Genomic DNA, 23,233 nt, shown 5'->3' with positions numbered 1-23,233 from the left:
GCCATCTTGGCAGCGCGTCACCGTGCGTCACTCCCAGATAAGCGAAAATGGGCAAAAGGGCGGGAGCTGGTTGGTGAAGCCACGCCCACCTAGCACTGTTAGCATCGGCACACCACCTGTCACTCAAGTGGCCACGCCCTTAATTATGCATAACTTTAGGGGCTTAATATAATTTAAACGGATGAGTTATAAAAAAAAAAAAAAATTTTCTGCTGTAATGTTGGGCATTTTAGCCAGCCTCCAGTGGCCAGTCGATGAATTGCAGTTTTAGTCACTTATGTGCTGGTTTCAAGAGAGAGAGTGGAAGGTTGCCGCTTGCTCAAACCCGAAGACTTGTCAGATAAGAGGTGAGGTGAACTAATCACTGAAGACCCAAATAAACAATTAATTAATCTTTTCTGTTTCTTATAGCATTATAGTTTTGTATTGTTTGTTGTGTGATCAACGTTTGCTACTAGTAGACATGTTAGGGAAGTAACACGTAACATTTTAATTATAATTTTATAAAAATTAACATAATGAAACTAAATGACTCGATTAAAGATTTGTTCATTTTGCTGAAAAAGATTCAAAGGTCTGAGTCGGTAAAATGACCCAACCTTCCCATCACTATATAAAACAATGATCACAGCACTGTTTTGTGTCTCTGATCCATTTTGCATTTACTTTTACTTTGAATACTCAAGTATTTTAAAGATTTAAACAATACTTTTCATACTTAAGTACAATAATATCACATACTATAAGTCTTTTGCTCAAGGAATATTCTAAACGGTGAATTCAACTTCAATCCAAAGTCATTTTCTGGTAAGATATCTGTACTTTTACTTGAGTATGACTTTCAGGTACGTTATACACCACTGTAAATAGCTTTATGCTACAGCCCTGCGCAGTCAAATGACCTCATTATGCTACATTCATAAATTAGGGAGTGTCTAATCTCATAAATACGTGATTGTTTTGCACGTATACTAGGTCAGATTTGCATACTTTACACAGTATGCATACTATATATTAAGTAAATGGATGACATGTGACCTTTGACCCTGTATGACAGAATCACTACATGACGATCCTTCTGTCCTCTGCACTTATTCGGAGCGGGACGGACACGCTGTGAGCACCTGCCTCGTAATGCTGCCTTTAATTAGCATCCGCAGAGAGCCAATCAGGAGTTATTCCGTGGGTTATGATCGCGGATTACTTCGTATGAGTCTTTGTCAGGCGGAATGAGATTTTAATGCCAGCAAACAGAGGCGTGTGTGTGCACCGAATGCTAAATCTGGCTGGAAATACATGAAAAATGTCCCGCGAGTGACCTCGAGTCCTGTGTTCTTTTCTTCTTTAATCTTTTCTATCACTGTTCGGCTGTTCATTTTATCCTTAATCCTCAAGGACGTTCTCTCATCTGTGTGTGTGTGTGTCAGTTGTACTTTGAGAATAAAACTGGCCCTAGCTACATCTCAAAGAAAAACATCCCTTTAAAGACTAGGCACAAATTATTAATAATGCAGTTCATAAAGGTCAAATCATATTTTCATTAACGTTTTCTCCCAGGTGTCAGGTAATGGTTGAGAATAGTTTTAAATCCACAAATGAATGCAAGGAGACGCACAAGTGCAAATCAGAAGAGACTGACTTTTGTTTAATCGCATGCATTTATTATTATTTGTGGAGTTTGAAATGTTCTGGCACGGGAATTCACAAACAGGCTCCACCCATTTTATACCACAGCCAATCAGATCAGAGCTTTCTAATAATATGCATATGTCTCTGACTACTTGTTCTCATTCTGGGAAGCTCATTTTTTAATAGTTGGAAAGTCACAATTACAACGTCAAGTGTGCTCAAGTCTGTTGTTTTATAGTATACAGTTTTCAAAATATTCTAAACAAAATTTTTGTATTATCTTTTATTTGTTTTAGTTTTAGTTAAAGTTTTAGTAATTTTGTTGTGTGCTGGTCCTTTTATTATTATTATTTATTTATATATATATATATATATATATATATATATATATATATATATATATATATATATATATATATATATATAAATCAGTTTAAATCAGGGTTGTTATTGTTAACAAAAAACATTCTTATATTCATGTACTGTAATTTAATGTACTAAAATAAGTAAAATAAAAACTACGTAGACTTTTTTTTAAAATTAAATACGACAAAAAAAATACAAAATCAACTTGAATGAAAACAGAAAAAACATTCAAATATTAATTAAAAGCTATAATAGTGTCTTAACAATATAAAATACTACTGTTTTATTAATTATTATTTCAGTTTTAGCTTTACTTATTTTAGTACATCGACTACTAAAACAAGTTTTTGTACAAAGTACTTTGTAATTTCAGTTAAATGTAATTTGAAGAGTTAATAATTGTATTTTTAGTTAACTCTAATAACCCTGGTTCAATTTACTTTGGTTGGCACAGAATTGTGATTTACCTTTTCTGCATAAAATTTATAATTTACAAAATAATGAATAAAGAATGGGATCTGGGTGTGTTTTTATGTTTTTATTCAGTTTATGAAGCTGCCATAAACTGAATTGTTATGTACTCTATCATCACTGCACAATACTAAGGTATTTTGTACATGCAACTAAGATAATTGCATTGCAAATTTACCAATAATACAGATGCTGCATTTATTGTGTCTGCATTTAACAGTTCAGACGTAGTGTTGAACCGACAGCGCTGTATTGTCTGATCAGAGCAGAAGCAGCCTTCAGTTTGGAGCTCAGATCGGTCTCGATGTGCAGGTTTGTTTTATTCATCGTCTGCTGTTAGATGTGTTTGCACTGTTAGCACTCACACCATCCAAACTGAAAAGCGCCTGAACCTCCAGAATCATATAATTATTTCTGTAGGTGTGAAGAAACATTAATCAGTGCGAAAGAACAATCAACACAAACTGCTAATGGGCATCACATTTTCATATCTCGTTAATAGCTGAAGCTTTCATTGTTGTACTGTACTGCATTAAAAGACAGGTATTTGTTTGTTTGCTTATTCATTAATTTTGTTGTTGCTGTTGTTTGCTGTTGTATGTACGTTTTAATTACTGGCCTCTGAAAAGAAGCAGCAGAAGAAAAAAAAAAATTAATTAATGAATCCTGACATCATTTTTGAGTCTGATTTTGCTCAGACACCAGGGGCCTCATTTATAAAAACTTTGCGTAGGATTTGCGTCAGAAGTGGCGTACGGATGAAACATAGGATGTGCGTACGCACAGAAATATTCAGATTTATAAAACAGTGCGCACGCACATCCTACGCATTTTCCCTTAATAAATCACAATCAATTCTAAATGTAGCGCAGCTTTTGCAGCTTCATGACACGCCCATAGTTGCCCATAAATAGTCCGTGAAACGCCCACAAGTTAATATTCATTGATTGCGAAATCATGGCAAACACAGAGAGGAAATCAAAAAAACGTAACTTCACTCAATGTGAAGTAGAAGTTATCGTTGGCGAGGTGGAAAAGAGGAGAAAAATGTTGTTTGGAGGGCACAGTGTGGGTATTAGCTACTAATGCCAAAAAGGCACTTGAGTGGCAAACGGTGGCAGACGCCGTAATTGCTGTAGCCTCACAACCTCGGACCGTGGCCGAAATAAAAAAGAAATGGTCGGACATCAAAGTCGAGGCAAAAAAACGTCTAGCGCTCCATCGCCAGAGTGTGTCTGCCACGGGTGGGGGAAAGGGGACACCGGAGCTGACCCATCTTGCATCTGACAAGCTACAGATGTCGGTAATAATCGACGTGGAAATGGGAAATTGTTTAGCGCAAATGTAATTTATTGTTGCTTTCTGAATGGTTGAGACATACGCCATACATTGTTTTATCAAAAATAAAACAAACTAAAGGCATATGCATGAATACCATAATTCCGTAGCTTATTAAGAAATGTTTTACTATGAAAACAACTTTCCCCAGTGGACAATTAATACATCTATCTATTTATTTATCTATCTATATATCTCCTTAATTATCTATCTATCTGTCTATCTAATTGCATCTATATCTGCTCCGCCAAACGGACACATTGACGAGAATATCAGTTTTGTACATTATTTCGTTCTGTTAACTATATTATTTATGAGGATGAATTGCACAACATGCCAATATTATTGCAGAACATATTTCACTTTTCTTTTTGCAAATATGTGTTCATTTGAATTTCTTTTGTAATTTTCGTTTGATTTTTTTGTTTGTTTCACTGCTGATCTATCAAACGGGTGTTCGTGTAGGCTGTTAATTGTAAGACTTGCCTTATGAAGTCTTCATGTTATTTATGAGAGGCAGTATTGTCATTTTCACTTTCACGTGTTTCTTCCATCTGCCGACGGTGTCGCCATTTCTCATTTCACCCGTTTTTGTGCGTACGCCTGGGTCAGAGCTTGCGTGAAGGACCGCACATTTTCCCGTCAAGTTTGCTTTTTATAAATATCAATTATTGCGTAGAGAGTGGCGTACGCCTTCTTTTGTGCGTACGCAACGTTTATAAATGAGGCCCCAGATCAGCTTTCAGACAGGTACTTAGACATTTTATCACTTGCCGTGTTCATTAAACCAAAAACTGAAAATCAGATGCTCAGAGGAGATAAAAAAAAAAAGTCAAACTAGAGATAAAACTGCAACACTCTACAGTCGTGGCCAAAAGTTTTGAGAATTACATAAATATTAGTTTTCAAAAAGTTTGCTGCTAAACTGCTTTTAGATCTTTGTTTCAGTTGTTTCTGTGATGTACTGAAATATAATTACAAGCACTTCATACGTTTCAAAGGTTTTTATCGACAATTACATGACATTTATGCAAAGAGTCAGTATTTGCAGTGTTGGCCCTTCTTTTTCAGGACCTCTGCAATTCGACTGGGCATGCTCTCAATCAACTTCTGGGCCAAATCCTGACTGATAGCATCCCATTCTTTCATAATCACTTCTTGGAGTTTGTCAGATTTAGTGGGTTTTTGTTTGTCCACCCGCCTCTTGAGGATTGACCACAAGTTCTCAATGGGATTAAGATCTGGGGAGTTTCCAGGCCATGGACCCAAAATTTCAACATTCTGGTCCCCGAGCCACTTAGTTATCACTTTTGCCTTATGGCACGGTGCTCCATCGTGCTGGAAAATGCATTGTTCTTCACCAAACTGTTGTTGGATTGTTGGAAGAAGTTGCTGTTGGAGGGTGTTTTGGTACCATTCTTTATTCATGGCTGTGTTTTTGGGCAGAATTGTGAGTGAGCCCACTCCCTTGGATGAGAAGCAACCCCACATATGAATGGTGTCAGGATGCTTTACTGTTGGCATGACACAGGACTGATGGTAGCGCTCACCTTTTCTTCTCCGGACAAGCCTTTTTCCAGATGCCCCAAACAATCGGAAAGGGGCTTCACTGGAGAATATGACTTTGCCCCAGTCCTCAGCAGTCCATTCACTATACTTTCTGCAGAAGATCAATCTGTCCCTGATGTTTTTTGGAGAGAAGTGGCTTCTTTGCTGCCCTTCTTGACACCAGGCCATCTTCCAAAAGTCTTGGCCTCACTGTGCATGCAGATGCGCTCACACCTGCCTGCTGCCATTCCTGAGCAAGCTCTGCACTGGTGGCACTCCGATCCCACAGCTGAATCCTCTTTAGGAGACGATCCTGGCGCTTGCTGGACTTTCTTGGACGTCCTGAAGCCTTCAAGAATTGACCTCTTTCCTTGAAGTTCTTGATGATCCTATAAATTGTTGATTTAGGTGCAATCCTAGTAGCCACAATATCCTTGCCTGTGAAGCCATTTTTATGCAACGCAATGATGGCTGCATGCGTTTCTTTGCAGGTCACCATGGTTAACAATGGAAGAACAATGATTTCAAGCATCACCCTCCTTTTAACATGTCAAGTCTGCCATTCTAACCCAATCAGCCTGACATAATGATCTCCAGCCTTGTGCTCGTCAACATTCTCACCTGAGTTAACAAGACGATTACTAAAATGATCTCAGCAGGTCCTTTAATGACAGCAATGAAATGCAGTGGAAATGTTTTTTTGGGATTAAGTTCATTTTTATGGCAAAGAAGGACTGTGAAATTCATCTGATCACTCTTCATAACAATCTGGAGTATATGCAAATTGCTATTCTAAAAACTTAAGCAGAAACCTTTCCAATTTCCAATATTTATGTAATTCTCAAAACTTTTGGCCACGACTGTACACACATAAACTTGACTTCTTTAAAACAATGTTTTCGGCCAGCTGTCTGATGAAGGCCTTTGAGCTGAAGAAATCAAATTGAGTTTATGTTTGTAGAGAGAGTTTAAAAATCATTACCCAGTAAATAACAAATGACTGAAAAAAAATAAAAAATAAAAAAACTATATATATATATATATATATATATGTGTGTGTGTGTGTACATATATATATATACACACTGTTTAGAGAGTATTGCATCTTTATCATTAAACTCATGTCAAACTTTGAATTTTCTTGTAGAGTGTTTCAAATGTCATTTGTGTGTTTCCACCAGTGGTGGACAGTAACGAAGTAGCTTTACGTAGCTTTTTTTTTTGAGTAACTTTTACTTTTACTTCACTACATTCCAAAGCATAAAATCGTACTTTTAACTTCACTACATTTCATAAAACATATCGTTACTCCCTATAATATATCACGTGCTCCGACACGCAGAAGTGGTGTTTGATTCATCATGAACGAACTGAGTCTTTTCAAAATAAACTTAAATCGGATCGCAAATCGCACCAAACGATTCGTTTATGAATGATCCGATTGCAACCTACTGTCTATGGATTGCAGCTGTTCTGGAGTCGACCACTCACTGATTCAAATGAACCGTTTAGTGCGAGTCTACAGAAGTAAGCACCGGGAGATCTTGTGAGCGCGCGTGGGCCTGATGTTGCTAAAAGTAAGTTACTAATGTCGAAATTTTGGATTAATTATTGTAACTGAAAATCATATTTAGGTCAAAATTGTCAGTTGTTTGGGAAATAAATCCGTTGTAAAGAGTGATCTATTTAAGCCCACTGAAATGCTCGAGTGCAGACGATGCAGACACATCAATTTTAGGTAAAAAATAAATAAAAAAACAAACATTAAAATTACACAGATTAAATACAATAACTCATGCACGTTCAAATTCCCCGCTGCCGTAATGTTAACAGTTTTATTAAAATGCTACCATCCCTATGTGACGTCTGTTTTTATATTGTTTATCAACAGTAACGTTTGGATTAACTAGACGAGTAGACAGACATGAATGTTTATTCATAACCGTACTGAAAATAAGTAAATATTGTTAGCTGATGCTAACTGTCTAGCTAACAAGCTTGCTGGTGCTAAATTGAGGTAATTTTTAAATATAATGTCCAAATATTTTTATTCAACCACCTATATATATATAGGGGAGAAAAGAAAGGATGTGATGTTCAGAACATGGTAACTACAGTAATTATCAAAGTGGGAAGAGATGCACCCTGTTTGGCCAGGGGTGTTTTTACACCACAGACAAGGTTTGAGAAGGAAAAAATCCAGGGGCGTAGCCATCTTTTCAGAAGTGAGGGGGACAGAAATTATATATATATAGGCTATATATGTAGGCTATATAACATTTCTTTAATCTATATAGCTTACCAATCAACAGTTTTTGAACAGTAATATTTTTTATGTTTTTAAAGAAGTATCTTCTGCTCACCAAGCCTGCATTTATTTGATCCTAAGTACAGCAAAAAATAGTAATATTGTGAAATATTTTTATATTTAAAATAACTTTGTTCCCTATTTGAATGTATTTTAAAATGTAATTTATTCCTGTGATCAAAGCTGTATTTTCAGCATCATTACTCCAGTCTTTAGTGTCACATCCTTCAGAAATCATTCTAATATGCTGATTTGCTGATTATCAATATTTAAAACATGAGTATTTTTTTCAGTATTCTTTGATAAATATAAGGATCCCAAAATTTGCATTTATGTGAAATAAAAAGCTTTTGCAACATTGTACACTATGTATCATTCAAAAGCTACAGTCAATATAAGTTTTGTTTTTTGGAAAATAAATTATAGAAATGAACACTTCTACTTAGCAAGGACTCTTTTGTGGGTTCGAGTTTCAGGCCAGCAACACCATGACTAAGGTTCTCTTGAGCAAGACACCGAACCCCCAACTGTTCCCCAGGCGCCGCAGCATAAATGATGCCCACTGCTCCGGGTGTGTGTTCACAGTGTGTGTGTGTGTGTGTGTTCACTGCTGTGTGTGTGCACTTTGGATGGGTTAAATACAGAGCACGAATTCTGAGTATGGGTCACCATACTTGGCTGTATGTCACGTCACTTCACTTTAAATTGATCAAAATTGATGATAAAGACATAATTTTCTATTTCAGATTATTCCAGATTTCTATTTCAAAATAAATGCTGTTCTTCTGAACTTTCTATTCATCAAAGAAACCTTATTTTTTTTTAATTATTTCTGAAGGATTGTCTGACTGGAGTATTGATGCTTAAAATTCAGCTTTGAAATTTCAACAAATTACATTTTGAAATATATCCAAATAAAAAACAGTTAATATAAATAGGTTAGTAAAAATATTTCACAATTTTTCTGTTTTGCTGTACTTTGGATCAAATAAATGCAGACTTGGTGAACAGAAGAGACTTCTTTAAAAAATATTAACAAGCTTACTGTTCAAAAACTGTTGACTGGTAGTGGATACAATAGGCAACTTAAATTTTTCTCAAATTTCTAACTTTTAATTGGCTTAAAAAAATCTATAACTGCTGGACAATAACAAATAATAATGATTTGTTTATATACTACAAAATGTTTTTGTCAATTAGCACTGCATTGTTCATACTTTATTTATCACCTGCTGAAGATGACTTGAAAAACCATATATTGTTGCAATCGTATGTTTAATGTCTTCGTGTTTCCAAAACTTTCTGGCCTTTTTTTTTCTGTGTAAAAACTGTTTTCATACAGCATAGCTGGACGCTTTTGCCCATATTAGGAATTTCCTGATATGACTTTCTGCACGAGAACGCCCTCCGGCTTCGAGTATGAATGAAACACACACTTGCAGGAGAGTTCAGCGCTCTGTGATGTTCATCTCGCTGTATTCTGGGTCCGAATAAAATATCAAATCATGTGCAGACTATCCCGTCTCTTTGAGCTTAAATCTATATTTATTCACACCAGCTCTTGAAAAAATCATTATGAAAATATAATTATATTTTCCTTTAAAATGTTCTTCCTAACTTCAGGCCTTATTATCATGTCATATATAGTCCTAACTGTGATGTTCTGTAAAACAACAAACTTTAAAAGACTTTGTTCTTACTGGTGAAATCAGATGGTCATCTCTGTTTTCTCTCATGTACATCACAGTGTAAGCTTTCACAGTTAACATCACTCTCATCAGCGTAGTCCATATCAACAACAAAAATATATATTGACTCCATATAGTGGTTATTTTGGAAAAAATCCCAGGTATTTTGAGCAGTAGGATTATTAAAAATATGTGCGAATATAAAATTTAATTAAGTAGCCTATATAAAATGTCAGTACTTTTTTACTTAAGTACATAAAAACTCGAGTACTTTTGTACTTTCACTTGAGTAAATTGAAAAAGGAGTACTTTTACTCTTACTGGAGTAATATTTTATTATATGTATCTGTAGTTCTACTCAAGTACTTGATTTGTGTACTTCGTCCACCACTGGTTTCCACTGGCACTATGCACCTCACTACTGTATTTACAGTTACCCAGAAACAAAATAAAAGCTGGCAGACAGACACTAGAACCTGTCCTGTGATTGTGTTTCGTAGCTTATGTGTTGATGTGATTTGAATCTGTGTGCATGAACACAGACATGTTTCTCATCTCGTTTAGACGAATCAGTGCTGATTGTGTGACCGGGACGGCTGAAGTGGTTTGGAGAGCCAGCAGGTGTGTGTGTGTGTGTGTGTGTCTTACGAGGAAGACCAGAGGAGGGCAGCCAATCAGAGCAATGGCGGTGGAGAGTTTGCGCTTGTTGCCGCCGCTGTAAGTTCCTGCTGATTTCTCTGAGTATTTGACGAGACCCAGCTTCTGAACGCCCCATTCAGCCACCTGAGAGAGAGAGAGAGAGAGAGAGAGAGAGAGAGAGAGAGAGAGAGAATATCACTGCATACACATTCACAAAACATCCATCCATTCAGTGTGTGTGTGTGTGGTGTGTGTGTGTGTGTGTGTGTGTGTCAGAGTAATTACTGAATACTAAAACTAAGATGATTCATTTAAAACATTTCATAACACTATAATAATATACAATATACTATAATAATTTACATGATATAAAAACCAACAGAGGGCAATAATGAATTAGACTCTAAAATCTAGGAAACTAAAAAGAAAGAACTCGTACAATATATAATACACTACTGTTCAAAATTTTGGGCCCAGTAGGATTTTTTTTAGTTTAAGAAATTCATATTTTTTATTCAGCAAGGATGCCTTAAATTGATCAAAGGTTACACAATATTACAGTTTTACAGTATAATGAAGCATTTAAAAAAAAATATATATATTAAAAATGAAAACAAAAAAACATAGTCTCTCATAAACAGAGAGTGAGTTGAAGACAGAAAGATCAAGGGTCTACAAAATACAGAGCGCAGGCTGTGTTACCATGGAAACCTCTTTTTCGGGAACTCCGCGGAGTCGCGCGTAGAACTCCAGATGTTCTCGTCCCGTCAGAAGCTCATCGATCGCATCGAACTGTGGACAGTAACCCATGTTCTGCTGCACCAACTGCAGGTCAGTGCGGATGCTGAAACATCAACACAAAACACCTCAGCAGCCGCACAGCAACAAACACACAGAACCGTTAAAACATTAAAGTTTGAGTTATTTTGTTATGTTTTAGTTATTTTAGTCCATAACATTCAACTAAATAAAAATCAGAAATTATGCTTTGGCAACCAGTTGAAACATTTTTTATGAGTTTTATTATTATTATTATTATTATTATTGATGATGATGATTTGTTTTGTTATTTATTCATTTTTAATGATTTTATTTGAGTTCATAATAATAACCCTGGAAAAATAAAAAGCACCACTCATGGTCTCTCTTTCAAAAACTCTCATGTGAGTCTGTGAGACAAAGATAAAGTGGTGCTGATCTCGGCTGTCAGCCCGAGCCGCAGGGCAGCAGCGCAAACACATAGCTGGAAAAATAAACTCCACTGTCTGTGAAGTGACAGCTGTGTTTCCCGCCCCTCAGACATGAGCGGCTCGTCTGTCTCTCGTCTCAAGACAGACAGACAGACAGACACAGACAGACAGACAGACAGATAGACAGACAGACAGACACAGATAGACAGACACAGACAGACAGACAGACAGAAAGACAGACACATACAGACAGACAGACAGATATACAGACACATACAGACAGACAGACAGACAGACAAACAGACACAGATAGACAGACACAGACAGACAGACAGACAGACAGATAGACAGACAGACAGACAGACACAGACAGACACACACACACACACACACACACACACAGATAGACAGACAGACAGACAGACAGACACAGATAGACAGACAGACAGACAGACACAGCCAGACAGACAGACACAGACAGAAACAATCAGACAGACAGAAAGACAGACACAGACAGACAGACAGACAGACACAATCAGACAGAAAGACAGACAGACACAGACAGAGAGACACAATCAGACAAACAGACAGACACAATCAGACAGACAGACAGACAGACAGACAGGCAGACAGACACAGACAGACAGACAGACACAGATAGACAGACAGAAAGACAGACAGACAGACAGACAGACAGAGGACGCCGTCGTCTGCGCTCCTTCTCTCATCTCTGTTCACCGACTGAACAATCAACACACAGACGTGAAGCTCCACAGGAAATCAGCCATTAGTCACTCAACCAATTTTTTGTCTTGAGAACAGTTAGGTTAGTTATTAATAACTTATTAAATCGAAGCAACTGGTTTAAATGCATCACAAGTTTGTACCTTGTAACCTCCAGAGATCTTGGCCTTCTCAACCCGTTATAAATAAAAACCAAACAAAATAAAACATTTTAAATTATCTAATGAATTGATATTCAGTCTATTGCATTAAAAACTGTTTTAATTATTTAGCTCAGCCATTCAACCTTTTTCTTAATTTCTGGGAATATTAAAGACATTTACCTAGAACTTATGGGGAAAATTTATATTTTTGGGAAAAAAATAAAAATACAATTATCTGTCAGATTGATATTATGTTTATTGCATTAGAACTATTTTAATTAATAACCAATTAAAAATTAGTTAAATATTAAGCTGTATTAGCTTTTGTGTACCACCCTGTTACTGCGTGGAATTACAACAAAAAGTAAGATTGCTTAAAATCAGATTCCTTCCACATTGTGGCAATACATATTTACAATATATAATTATATTATAATAATTTAATTCCATTCCAGTTCTTACAGATACTGTTCTGTTCCCTTTATTCAAACCCTGTTACTTCAGTTTATTTCTATTTCTTTCACTGAACGATAGAGGAAACAACAACATCAGCATCAAGATGACTCAACATTTACTAGCAGTGATGATCCAGAGAGATGCGACGCACGGAGGGACTCACCTGTATCCGTTCAGGAAAGCGTCTCCGGAAGTCGGGCTGATGTCTCCCGTCAGCATTTTAAAAGTCGTAGTTTTACCTGCTCCATTGATCCCCAGCAAACCAAAGCACTGCAAAACACAATCATTATTCGTGGCACAGAAGCCTCATGAGAAGAACACAACATTCACTCCTGCAGCTTTCCATTCGCAATCATTGGATATTGTTCAATTGAAAGTTTAGACAGGACACATTAAAAAAGCATGCGTTTTTTTTTAAATAGCCAGTAGCCTTTATTTGACATCACAACCATGAACTGTTATTGATAGATGATGGCTGGTGGTATCAGGGAAAATACATTCTTAGTTACAGATAGGGTTGTTTTTTTATTATTATTATTGGTAAGTTAATCTTTTTTTATATAGTCTATTGTTAATTCTACAATAGCCTATTGAATAATGCAATAATTTAAATTAGTTAAGTTGTTTATTTGCTTCACTTAGGCTAGGCACTATATTTTTATTATTAAATATATCTATCTTATCTCTTATTAAAATAATGCTTATGTGTCTGACTGTACACTAGAGATCGACCGATATGGGTTTTTCTATAGCCGATGCCGATGCCGATGTTTAGAGGTCAGGGTCAGCCGATGGCCGATATGTGCTGCCGATTTTTAGGGCCGATATCTTGAAGTTTTCCCCTTCATTTGCATGCTAAAATGAAACACTAATAATAAGTGGATGCACAACATTTCTAAACTTATCATCATTTATTGAGCACTGACTTGAACCATCTCTTGAATTTTAATTTTGTGCACTGCACGGTATTAAAATAAAAAAAAGTATCGAAAGTTAACCAAACAAATCAATAAACTGACCAAGTATTAAATATATAAAACAGGTAATATATACTGTATATGTCAATCATTTACATAAAGTTTTAGAGCATTTATCAAGTTTTTTGGAGCATAAATGTAAACTTAAATATACATTTAAATAAATACAATTTTAGAAATAAAAATAAATTAAACTGAAAAATATAAAAAAAATTATATATAAAAAATAAATAACAGTAGTGCTGCAAACACACTAGCAACCAGCAACATTTGTGTTTGGTATAAATGACACAGAACATCTAAAGTGCATTCTAATTACAAACTTACATCACAGTCTGTTCATTATTAAAATAAAGTACAGTCAACCAAACATTTAAAAGGTTACACTGGTCAGTTTAAACAGACCGTAGTATACCACCCTGGAGCCAAAGACCGGTTTCCCACTGAAGCTAAGCAGGGCTGAGCCTGGTCAGTACCTGGATGGGAGATCTCCTGAGAAAACTAGGTTGCTGCTGGAAGAGGTGCTAGTGAGGCCAGCAGGGGGTGCTCACCCTCTGGTCTGTGTGGGTCCTAGCGCCCCAGTGTAGTGATGGGGACACTATACTGTCAACAAGCACCGTCCTTCAGATGAGACGTTAAACCGAGGTCCTGACTCTCTGTGGTCATAAAAAAAACCCAGGATGTCTTTCGAAAAGAGTAGAGGTGTGACCTCGGCATCCTGGCTAAATTTGCCAATTGGCCTCCAACCATCATGGCCTCCTAATAATCCCCATATCTACTGATTGGCTTCATCACTCTGTCTCCTCTCCACCAGTAAGCTGGTGTGTGGTGGGCGTTCTGGCGCAATATGGCTGCCGTCGCATCATCCAGGTGGATGCTGCCCACTAGTGGTGGATGAGGAGATACCCCCTGTCTATGTAAAGCGCTTTGAGTGCCTAGAAAAACGCTATATAAATGTAATGAATTATTATTATTATTATACCGGTCCATGCTGTGATGCCAAGGACATTTTTGCGAAGAGGATGATCTTTTGCGTCTAGTTTACATTAAAAAAATTAAAAATATTATAGTTTAACATTCAGATACATTGCGAATATGGAAACATTTGGTTATGTGCAGAACGAGAGGTGAGCAATAACCTCCAAATACATCTAGTCAAACCCGCGCTCGCTTGTCCTCGTATGGATCGGATCATTTTTCGGATAAGCAAAAAAAAAAAAAAAAAAAAGGCCAAGACAAATAAACATACGTTTTGTCTTTTTTATTAACATTAAATTATTAAATTAAAATATATTAAATCAACTTAAAGTGCACATGGTATAATATCTTCTTTTTAACATAATAGCCAGACTTCTCATCTCCCAGTCTGCTGTGATGGTGAGCAGTTTTCATCACATAGCTCTCCGTCCCCCTGGACGCCCACCTTCTGTCGTGAGCGCAACATAGGATGCTCGGGATAGTTCATCCACAACTTTTATCTTCTCCTGTTCATAAAGATCTGGCACAATCTTTTCGCTGAAGTGGGTGCGCGACGGGGTGTCGTAACGTGGCTCTACGCACCGTCACGGTTAACAACTTTCCTTCATCATTATATCTGACAGGGAAGCCAAAATACGCGGGCCGTTCAAGCTCCTCCGTTCCTCCGCTCGCCATGACCACTGAGTGTGGACTGAACATGTGCAACTTTTTTTTTTTTCATAAATCAATCCGCGGGTCACGTGTGTGCCGAACCAAAGATATTGATCCGAACGGATCACGGATCAAAGATGATCCGTTGCACCACTACTATAGTGTCATTTGAAAACATTGCAGTTGCGTTTTAAAATGCAACGAGCACCACAAAACCATTTAAAGAGGCGCATTCAGCGGTCTCCTTGACGGGAAACAGTCAACAAAGTAACATGATCTAAAACGCGCTCTCTGATATGGCGCGCTCTCTGTTTATTTTATCAAATGATCATAATCACATCTATTCATTTTACAGTACTGCTACTAGCATTTTTTTCATACTAAAACCCCTTTAATTCGGGTGAGAAAGCTTTTTTTCCAAGTGGCTTTTGCACATACCGACTTATAGTCAGGTGCGACTTATTTATCAAAATTAATTTGAAATGAACCGAGAGAAATGAACCAAGAGAAATGAACCAATAGAAAACATTACCGTCTCCAGCCGCGAGAGAGCGCTCTATGCTGCTCAGTGCTCCTGTAGCCTACACCGGCAGCCACATCACCCTGGAGCCCATGACCGGTTTCACACTGAAGCTAAGCAGGGCTGAGCCTGGTCAGTACCTGGATGGGAGACCTCCTGAGAAAACTAGGTTGCTGCTGGAAGAGGTGCTAGTGAGGCCAGCAGGGGGTGATCACCCTGTGGTCTGTGTGGGTCCTAGTGCCCCAGTGTAGTGATGGGGACACTATACTGTCAACAAGCACCGTCCTTCGGATGAGACGTTAAACCGAGGTCCTGACTCTCTGTGGTCAGTAAAAATCCCAGGATGTCTTTCGAAAAGAGTAGAGGTGTGACCTCGTCTATACCCCGTCTATGTAAAGCGCTTTGAGTGCCTAGAAAAGCGCTATATAAATGTAATGAATTATTATTACACTGAAAACATAGAGCGCCCTCTCGCGGCTGTAGACGGAAATGTTTTCTCTTGGTTCTAAATAAATGCCACTTATAGTCCAGTGCGACTTATATATGTTTTACTCCTTTCCAGTGCAACAATAACACGGGGCTGCCCGCGGACGTGCCTGACTTTAAATCGGCGCTACTAAACACAGATATCGGCCAATGCCGATATATTAAAAAATCGGCCGACCGATAAAGCTGTAATAATACTTTATTAAAATCTTGTTAATATTAGTTAATGCACTTAACTAACATGAACAAACAATGAACAGCTTTATTTCTATTAACTAACATTAACAAAGATTAATAAATACTGTAGCAAATGTAATTCTTACTCATTGTTAGTTCATGTTAGTAAATACACTGATGTTTAATAAATGAACCTTATTGTAAAGTGTATGAATGTTGTTCTCCCGAGGCATGCTGTCGCACATCTGACAAGCCACCGTGCGCAACAGAGAACACTCGCAGACAAATTGTGCAATTGGCTTGATACTCATTTCCGCAGACATTTTTGATTCCTCCCACTTTCGTCGGTACTTTTGCATCCGCTTTCGTTTCAGGGTATCTGGAGCAGCCTCTGCCATTCTTTCAAATCGACTCTGCCAAGAGACCCGCCCTCCTCTGACTCTGATTGGCCGTGAACTTGAAACAAACCAATCAATCCAACGATGGCAGCGTGTATTACCCAATCAGGGGCAGTATAGGATGAGTCTTCACAGAATGCTGGTGGGATGATCTGCATAAGATGCTGCATTGAAGACAACTCCGAAAATACGGGACAAACCCCGTCCCGTATTGATTCAAAAGGAGACGCGCTATTTTATTCTCAAATATGGGACGATTCCGTATTTTATGTGACGGGTGGCAACCCTAGCTACAGATAATTTCATTTATATTGTCTGTTCAATGTTGCCAAATATGAAATGCATATATCTGCTGAAAGTAATTCCATGGAGGCAGAAGTTGTTTAAAGACCTTTGCCATTATGCAGTTATTAAAAATGAGACACTTTCTTTTAATAGTGCTTGTGTGTGTGTGATTTACCTCTGCAGCAGGAACACCCACACAGATTTTCTCCACGGCTGGAGTCTTCTTCTTACGATACATCTGCAGAACAAAAACATCAGAAAGTGCAAGTATGTCATGCTTTGAGAGCTTTTCTTAAAATAAATATGTTTTGCAAATATATGACTATTTTTTTTTGTGCAAAATAAAGGCATGGAGTAGGTTTTGTGCAACAGGTTTAACAGCAAAAATGTGATCATGTTGATCATTTAGAGGCCTTTCATGTATCAAATATGATAAAGTAGCTTTATAGGGTTAAATATCCGCATGCATGAGGACTCATCCGGCCTGAGACGTTTGAGGGTCTCCTGCACCGACTCTGCTCTCAGAGCACTGCGTGATTCACAGACAGCTGCTCTCAATGGCTGATTATAGATCAGGACAAATTAAACTCTCTCCTAATCACTGATACTCTCCTGTGAACATCTGTACACTCACACAGCTGGACAACGACCGTCTGTCCTGAATATACATGAACACACAAACCAAACCTCGAGAAAAATAAGAGCTTTAGCGTGCTTTTAAAAGAGTAAGTATCATGGAAATAATATACTTTAAAAGAACATACTTAAGTGCGCACTGAACACAGTGTTTCCAAACACTTGTCAGACTGCATGTTAACTGCAATTAAATTAAAATGTACAATATTAAAATTGATATTAAATGCGTCTAGCTGAACTTTAGAGTGTTTTTTACTTAAGTGGGACTTAAGTACAAGCTAAAGCTCTTCTTTTTCACAAAGGTTGGCTTGTATATTCATGTACTGTATATTCAGGACAGACGGTCGTAGTCCAGCTGTGTCAGCAATTGTGTCTGCTGTGTCTGTGATTAGGACTGAGAAATAACATAAAATTATGAAATTACATGTAAGTTCATAATTACTTGTATTGTCTTTGAAATATGTTTAAAGTACTGCTGAATGTACTGACAAGCATATATACTTTAATGTATTTTCTATTGAAACTTGTATCGTATATTTAAATATATTTGTAATTAAACGTGATATATTAACTGTAAAGCATTCATTTTAAATGCAATATCTATGTATTTAAATGTAATACTGAATATATTTAAATGCAATATTGAATAACACTAAAGTTATAAATTATAAATTATAATATTTTATATTACTTAAGTACTTTACATGTACGTTAGTTTGTAGGTTAACATAAAAAGTGTACTTCTTTAAAACACAACAAAAGATTTTTGAAACAAAGATTTAACATGTAAAGTAATTTGTTATTATTATAAAAGTCACTTTTTTAAAATGTATTTAAGTGTGTTAAGAAACATTTATGAACGTGTTTCTCTGTAGGACACTTTAAGTGGCCTTTTATTTCACTAATATTATATTATCTTATCTTATATATTATATTATTATTATTAATTGTATTTTTTTGTTTTTGTTTTGTTAAATATACTTTTAACATTCACGGTACATTACAAGTGCACATTTAACACAATTAAGCACACTTATTTACAAAGGAGATTTTGTAATTGCAAAAACCAAGTCTAAGAAAAAAAAAAAAAAAAAAAAAAAAAAAAAAAAAAAAAAACAACTATTGATTTCAATAACCCTGAGCTGATTTGCAAATTTGCCGCATGGTCAATGGTCAATTTTGATCACCTGACAACTGCCCCAAAACATAAGTTTTATGGCACTTTTCAGAGCAAGAATATGGAATTTTCACTTGAAGTCACAAGAACAGGAAGTACCTTAGTGAGGTCACAGATTCGGAGCAGGTCGTTCTGAGCTCCGCCCCTCTGCACACGTTCACGCTCAAGAGCCACGTCTTCATCCTCTTTTCCTGAAGATGGTGGTAATGACTTTATCGACCTGTGCGTGAAGATGTGCATACGTCACCACAGAGCAGATGGAAGGATCATGTGTAAAAGTCAGTAAAGACAAACAGATATAGAGCTACATTCACAGGGTTTTCTGAAGGGATAGTTCACCCAGAAATGAAAAAAAATCTTTTAATTTACTGAATATCAGGCCATCCAAGATGTACTGTAGGTGACTTTTGTTCTTCACTAGAACAGTAAAGAAGATTTTTTGGTCCTTGGTGATCCATTAAACGCAAGTCAATGGCTACCGTCACTTTCAGAGACAAAAAAGCACATTCAGACAACACAAAATTAATTCCCGTGGTTCGTGATGGTATACTGAGGTCTTGTGAAGCGAAACAATCAGTCTGTGCAAGAAACTGAACATTACTAACAACATTATTACCTGTAATCTAGAGGCTCAGGCAAATGGGGAAATCTGATTCTTCTCTACAAACTGGATCTTTTAGACAGTTAATTTCAATGAATTGGTACAAAACACTGATTCACCAATTGGTTTACATAATCACACAAGACTCAACATAAACAATACACAATTACATTATTAAAGCACGTTTATTAATGTTCGGTTCACTCATGCACATATCAGCGGCTCATCGGTCTTCAGTCCGAGTCGAACTGTTTCCTCAGTTCAGTGAGCACTGAATCAGTTTCATTCATCAGAGGATCAGATACGCCGCTGTCAGGCGTCTGAAAATGAGTTTTGACTGAGTAACTTGTAGATCTGTGCTGCTCGAGCCACAAACTGTTTCAGATGCTTCAGTCCGATTTGATGAACTGGTTCATCAAGTTCACTAAAAAGAACTAGTTCAAAAGAATGATTCGTTTGTTAACTGGACATGACTCTGGACTGTTTTCCTGAGGCGCAGATTACAGGTAATAATAATGTTGCAAATAATATTCAGTTTCTTGCACAGACTGATTGTTTTGCTTCATAAGACCTTAATATATCGTCACAAACCACGGGTATTAATTTTGTTTTGCCTGCATATGCCTTTTTTTTTTACCTTAAAAGTGACAGTAGCCATTAACTTGAATTTAATGAATCAACAAGGACCAAAAATCTTCATACTGTTCTACTGAAGAAAAAGTCATCTAAATCTTGTATTGTTTCGATTCATAAGACCTTAATATATCGTCAGGAGCCATAGGGATTAATTTTGTCTTGCTTATATGGCCTTCTTTTGAAAAAGTGACGGCAGCCAGTGACTTTATTTTTTGAATCACCAAGGAGCACAGTTTCAGCTTAAAATCTTCTTTACTGTTCTACTGAATAAAAAAAGTCACCTACATCTTGACTGGCCTGAGGGTGAGTAAATTAAGAGTGAATTTTTATTTTGGGTGAACTGTCCCTTGAAGGTGTGCTTCTTACCTGGGTTTGCAGAAGAACTTGTACTGGATGAGCAGGGTCAGGCTGAACATGACGCCCCCCTGGATGGACATGGCAAACAGATTCTTGCCCACCATGTTCCAGCTGAGAGGATTTTCAAAGCGGTCTTCACCTGAAGAGACAGACACATATCAGCTTTCCTCTCAGTTCTCACGTTCTTTCCACATGTGAAAACCCATCTTACCCAGGTTTTGGTAGAGAGTGGCAATCGCCTGGTTTTTGGCCATGTCCATCAGGCCTCTTCCCAAACAGAAATGAGGGAACACCAGTAGCGCCTGTTTGACTATGTCATTGATACGGGTTATGTTCTGGACAGGAACACAGATGGGACAGAGAAAGATAGTGTTAGACTTGAAACATGGGATTCTTCAGAATGTGTGCATTGATATGTATGCTTTTTCATTGATTGAGTCATATGGATGCATTTATTAGAGGTTTCTGAGGGTTTATCGAGGTAAATGTAAGACTTTTAAAAGACCTTTTTAAGACCAAGCAAGGTAACAAAATATGGCAGTGTGTTCTATTAATGTTAATGTCTTGTATTAGCAAAACTTCAAAATTTGAAAACACAATACCTCCCCCAATGGCAGATATATGTTCTTGTTTTGAAGATTTTTAGAGTAGCCTTTCATTGTGGCCAGCCTAAGGCACACCTGTGCAATAATCATACTGTCTAATCAGCATCGTGATATGCCACACCTGTGAGGTGATGGATTATCTCGGTAAAAGAAGAAGTGCTCACTAACACAGATTTAGACAGATTTGTGAACAATATTTCAGAGAAATAGGCCAAACTGACTAAAGCCTTACACAGCACTCACATTTTGTTATTTTTTCTTTTTGCAAATAGTCTGTTAAACTGGATTAAACCAAAACACTTTATTTATAACTAGTAATTTATTAGTGAAGTAGTACACATTGTAAAATGTATATTATTTATATTATTTCAACTTTTAGATTTTCCAATCAAGTCAATCAATCAATAAATCCTGGATCATAAAAAAAAAAAAACAAGAACAACATTTACATTCATGCATTCGTTTATTTATATAATATCCCATAATTTTTTGATAAATTCTGTAGCCTTACAAACAACAACAGCAAACCTGGAGCTCTTTATAAAGGGGAAAGCAGATGAATGAATAAAACTTTAACAGCCAATCAGAATCCATTCTGCTATAAAGCTCCAGCATTAAAAGCGGCAGATGACACAACTGTGATTATAAGCAGCAGAAGGCTAATATAGTTATTGTTGTTGATGTGACCGTGTCTTTAGTCTCAGCATGGGCTGAAAGAATGCTTTGCATCTGCACACCTTAATTATGCCTCCAGACATGGGGCTTCAGACTGACAGTAAATAAAGGAAATAAATAGAAAAGGACATTTCTTATTTGACAGAATGTTCTCCACTGCAGGCTTTCAGGAAATTATAAGTGTTTGTGTGTGTGTGTTTGCTGGAGGCTCACCGGGTCATCGAAGAGCTCCATGACAAACGTGGCCACGCTGCCGTTGATGCCGATGAAGAGGTTGATGCAGGTCAGAACCACATACGCTGTGCTGGGAACACTGAACAGGAAGGAGGCAGGATACATCATCGGAGTGATGGACCACCTGAAACACACACACGCACACACACAAATCAACAACCTCTTGTTGAAAATAAAACTACACACACACTCTCATATACACACACACTCACTCTCTCTCTCTCTCTCTCTCTCTCTCACACACACACACACACACACTCACCCGTACAGCACCAGCAGAAGGATGAGGGCAGGCAGGTTTGGTGGAGAGACGTATGATTTTGTTTGGAAACACAGGAAGATGATGATGACGATGATGCACGGCACAATATAATTACACTGAAACACATCATAAAACACAATCAAACCTCACACTTAAACTACTTGTGCTTTAATATTCATTAATCTGAGTACTTTCACTATACTTTTGGGTCTTGCTGAACAATCAATGAAAATAATCCTGAAAAGTCTGTCACTTAAACAGAATTAAGAGTGAAGCACAGCACTGTGTTCATTTACACATGAGCAGCTTACGATGTGGTCTTTCAGCGTCTCATTTCACAGTAAATTCTGCTTTGTATTAAAACTCCATTTCTGCGTGTGCTGTGAGTTTGAGCCACTTCATTTGGAAACATGTTGAACATTAACAGATGTTTAATAAGAAGTGTTTACAAACCTGCTGCCAACCAAGGAGAAGTTTAGAACCAACTCCACCCCCACACTTTTTTTTGGCTAAATTTCGCATGCTTTTAGCAGGAATGTGATTTAACCAGAAAAAAAAGGTTAATGGTTTAATGTTTGAAAATGAAGAAATTATGATACAAATGTTAATTTTTTGTAATTTTATAATTGTACTGTAAACTACACCTACACTAATTATTATATATTATATGTATTATATTATTAGTATTATTATTATTTACTATTAATATGTATTATTTTTGTTTAATATTTTAATTTATTAATAATAATAATTATTATTGCACCTTTGGTTCTACATATATATGCTACAGTTTTTTTCTTAATTTGAAAAAAAAAAAATATATATATATATACAGTACAGACCAAAAGATTGGACACACCTTCTCATTCAAAGAGTTTTCTTTATTTTCATGACTATGAAAATTGTAGATTCACACTGAAGGCATCAAAACTATGAATTAACACATGTGCATTTATATATGGAATTATATACATAACAAAAAAGTGTGAAACAACTGAAAATATGTCATATTGTAGGTTCTTCAAAGTAGCCACCTTTTGCTTTGATTACTGCTTTGC

At 36.8% G+C, this 23,233-nt stretch overlaps 1 protein-coding gene across 1 annotated transcript in view; it reads right to left on the bottom strand.

Annotated features, from left to right (window-relative positions):
* LOC132111366 (phospholipid-transporting ATPase ABCA1) overlaps nt 1–23,233 on the bottom strand; it is a 143,008-nt gene that overhangs the window by 19,009 nt on the left and 100,766 nt on the right. The window contains exons 38-46 of the mRNA XM_059518590.1: nt 22,176–22,291; nt 21,893–22,037; nt 20,611–20,734; nt 20,409–20,538; nt 18,905–19,025; nt 17,168–17,230; nt 12,684–12,790; nt 10,690–10,831; nt 9,997–10,131 (exon numbers count right to left, since the gene is read on the bottom strand). Of these exons, the coding sequence (XP_059374573.1) occupies nt 9,997–10,131; nt 10,690–10,831; nt 12,684–12,790; nt 17,168–17,230; nt 18,905–19,025; nt 20,409–20,538; nt 20,611–20,734; nt 21,893–22,037; nt 22,176–22,291 (1,083 nt within the window). The remainder of the gene's footprint in view (nt 1–9,996; nt 10,132–10,689; nt 10,832–12,683; nt 12,791–17,167; nt 17,231–18,904; nt 19,026–20,408; nt 20,539–20,610; nt 20,735–21,892; nt 22,038–22,175; nt 22,292–23,233) is intronic.

This window comes from Carassius carassius, chromosome 2, assembly GCF_963082965.1.
Source record: "Carassius carassius chromosome 2, fCarCar2.1, whole genome shotgun sequence".
NCBI lineage: Eukaryota > Metazoa > Chordata > Actinopteri > Cypriniformes > Cyprinidae > Carassius > Carassius carassius.
The sequence above is the reverse complement of the archived record's forward strand: the minus strand, read 5'-3'. Positions and strand labels throughout refer to the sequence as shown.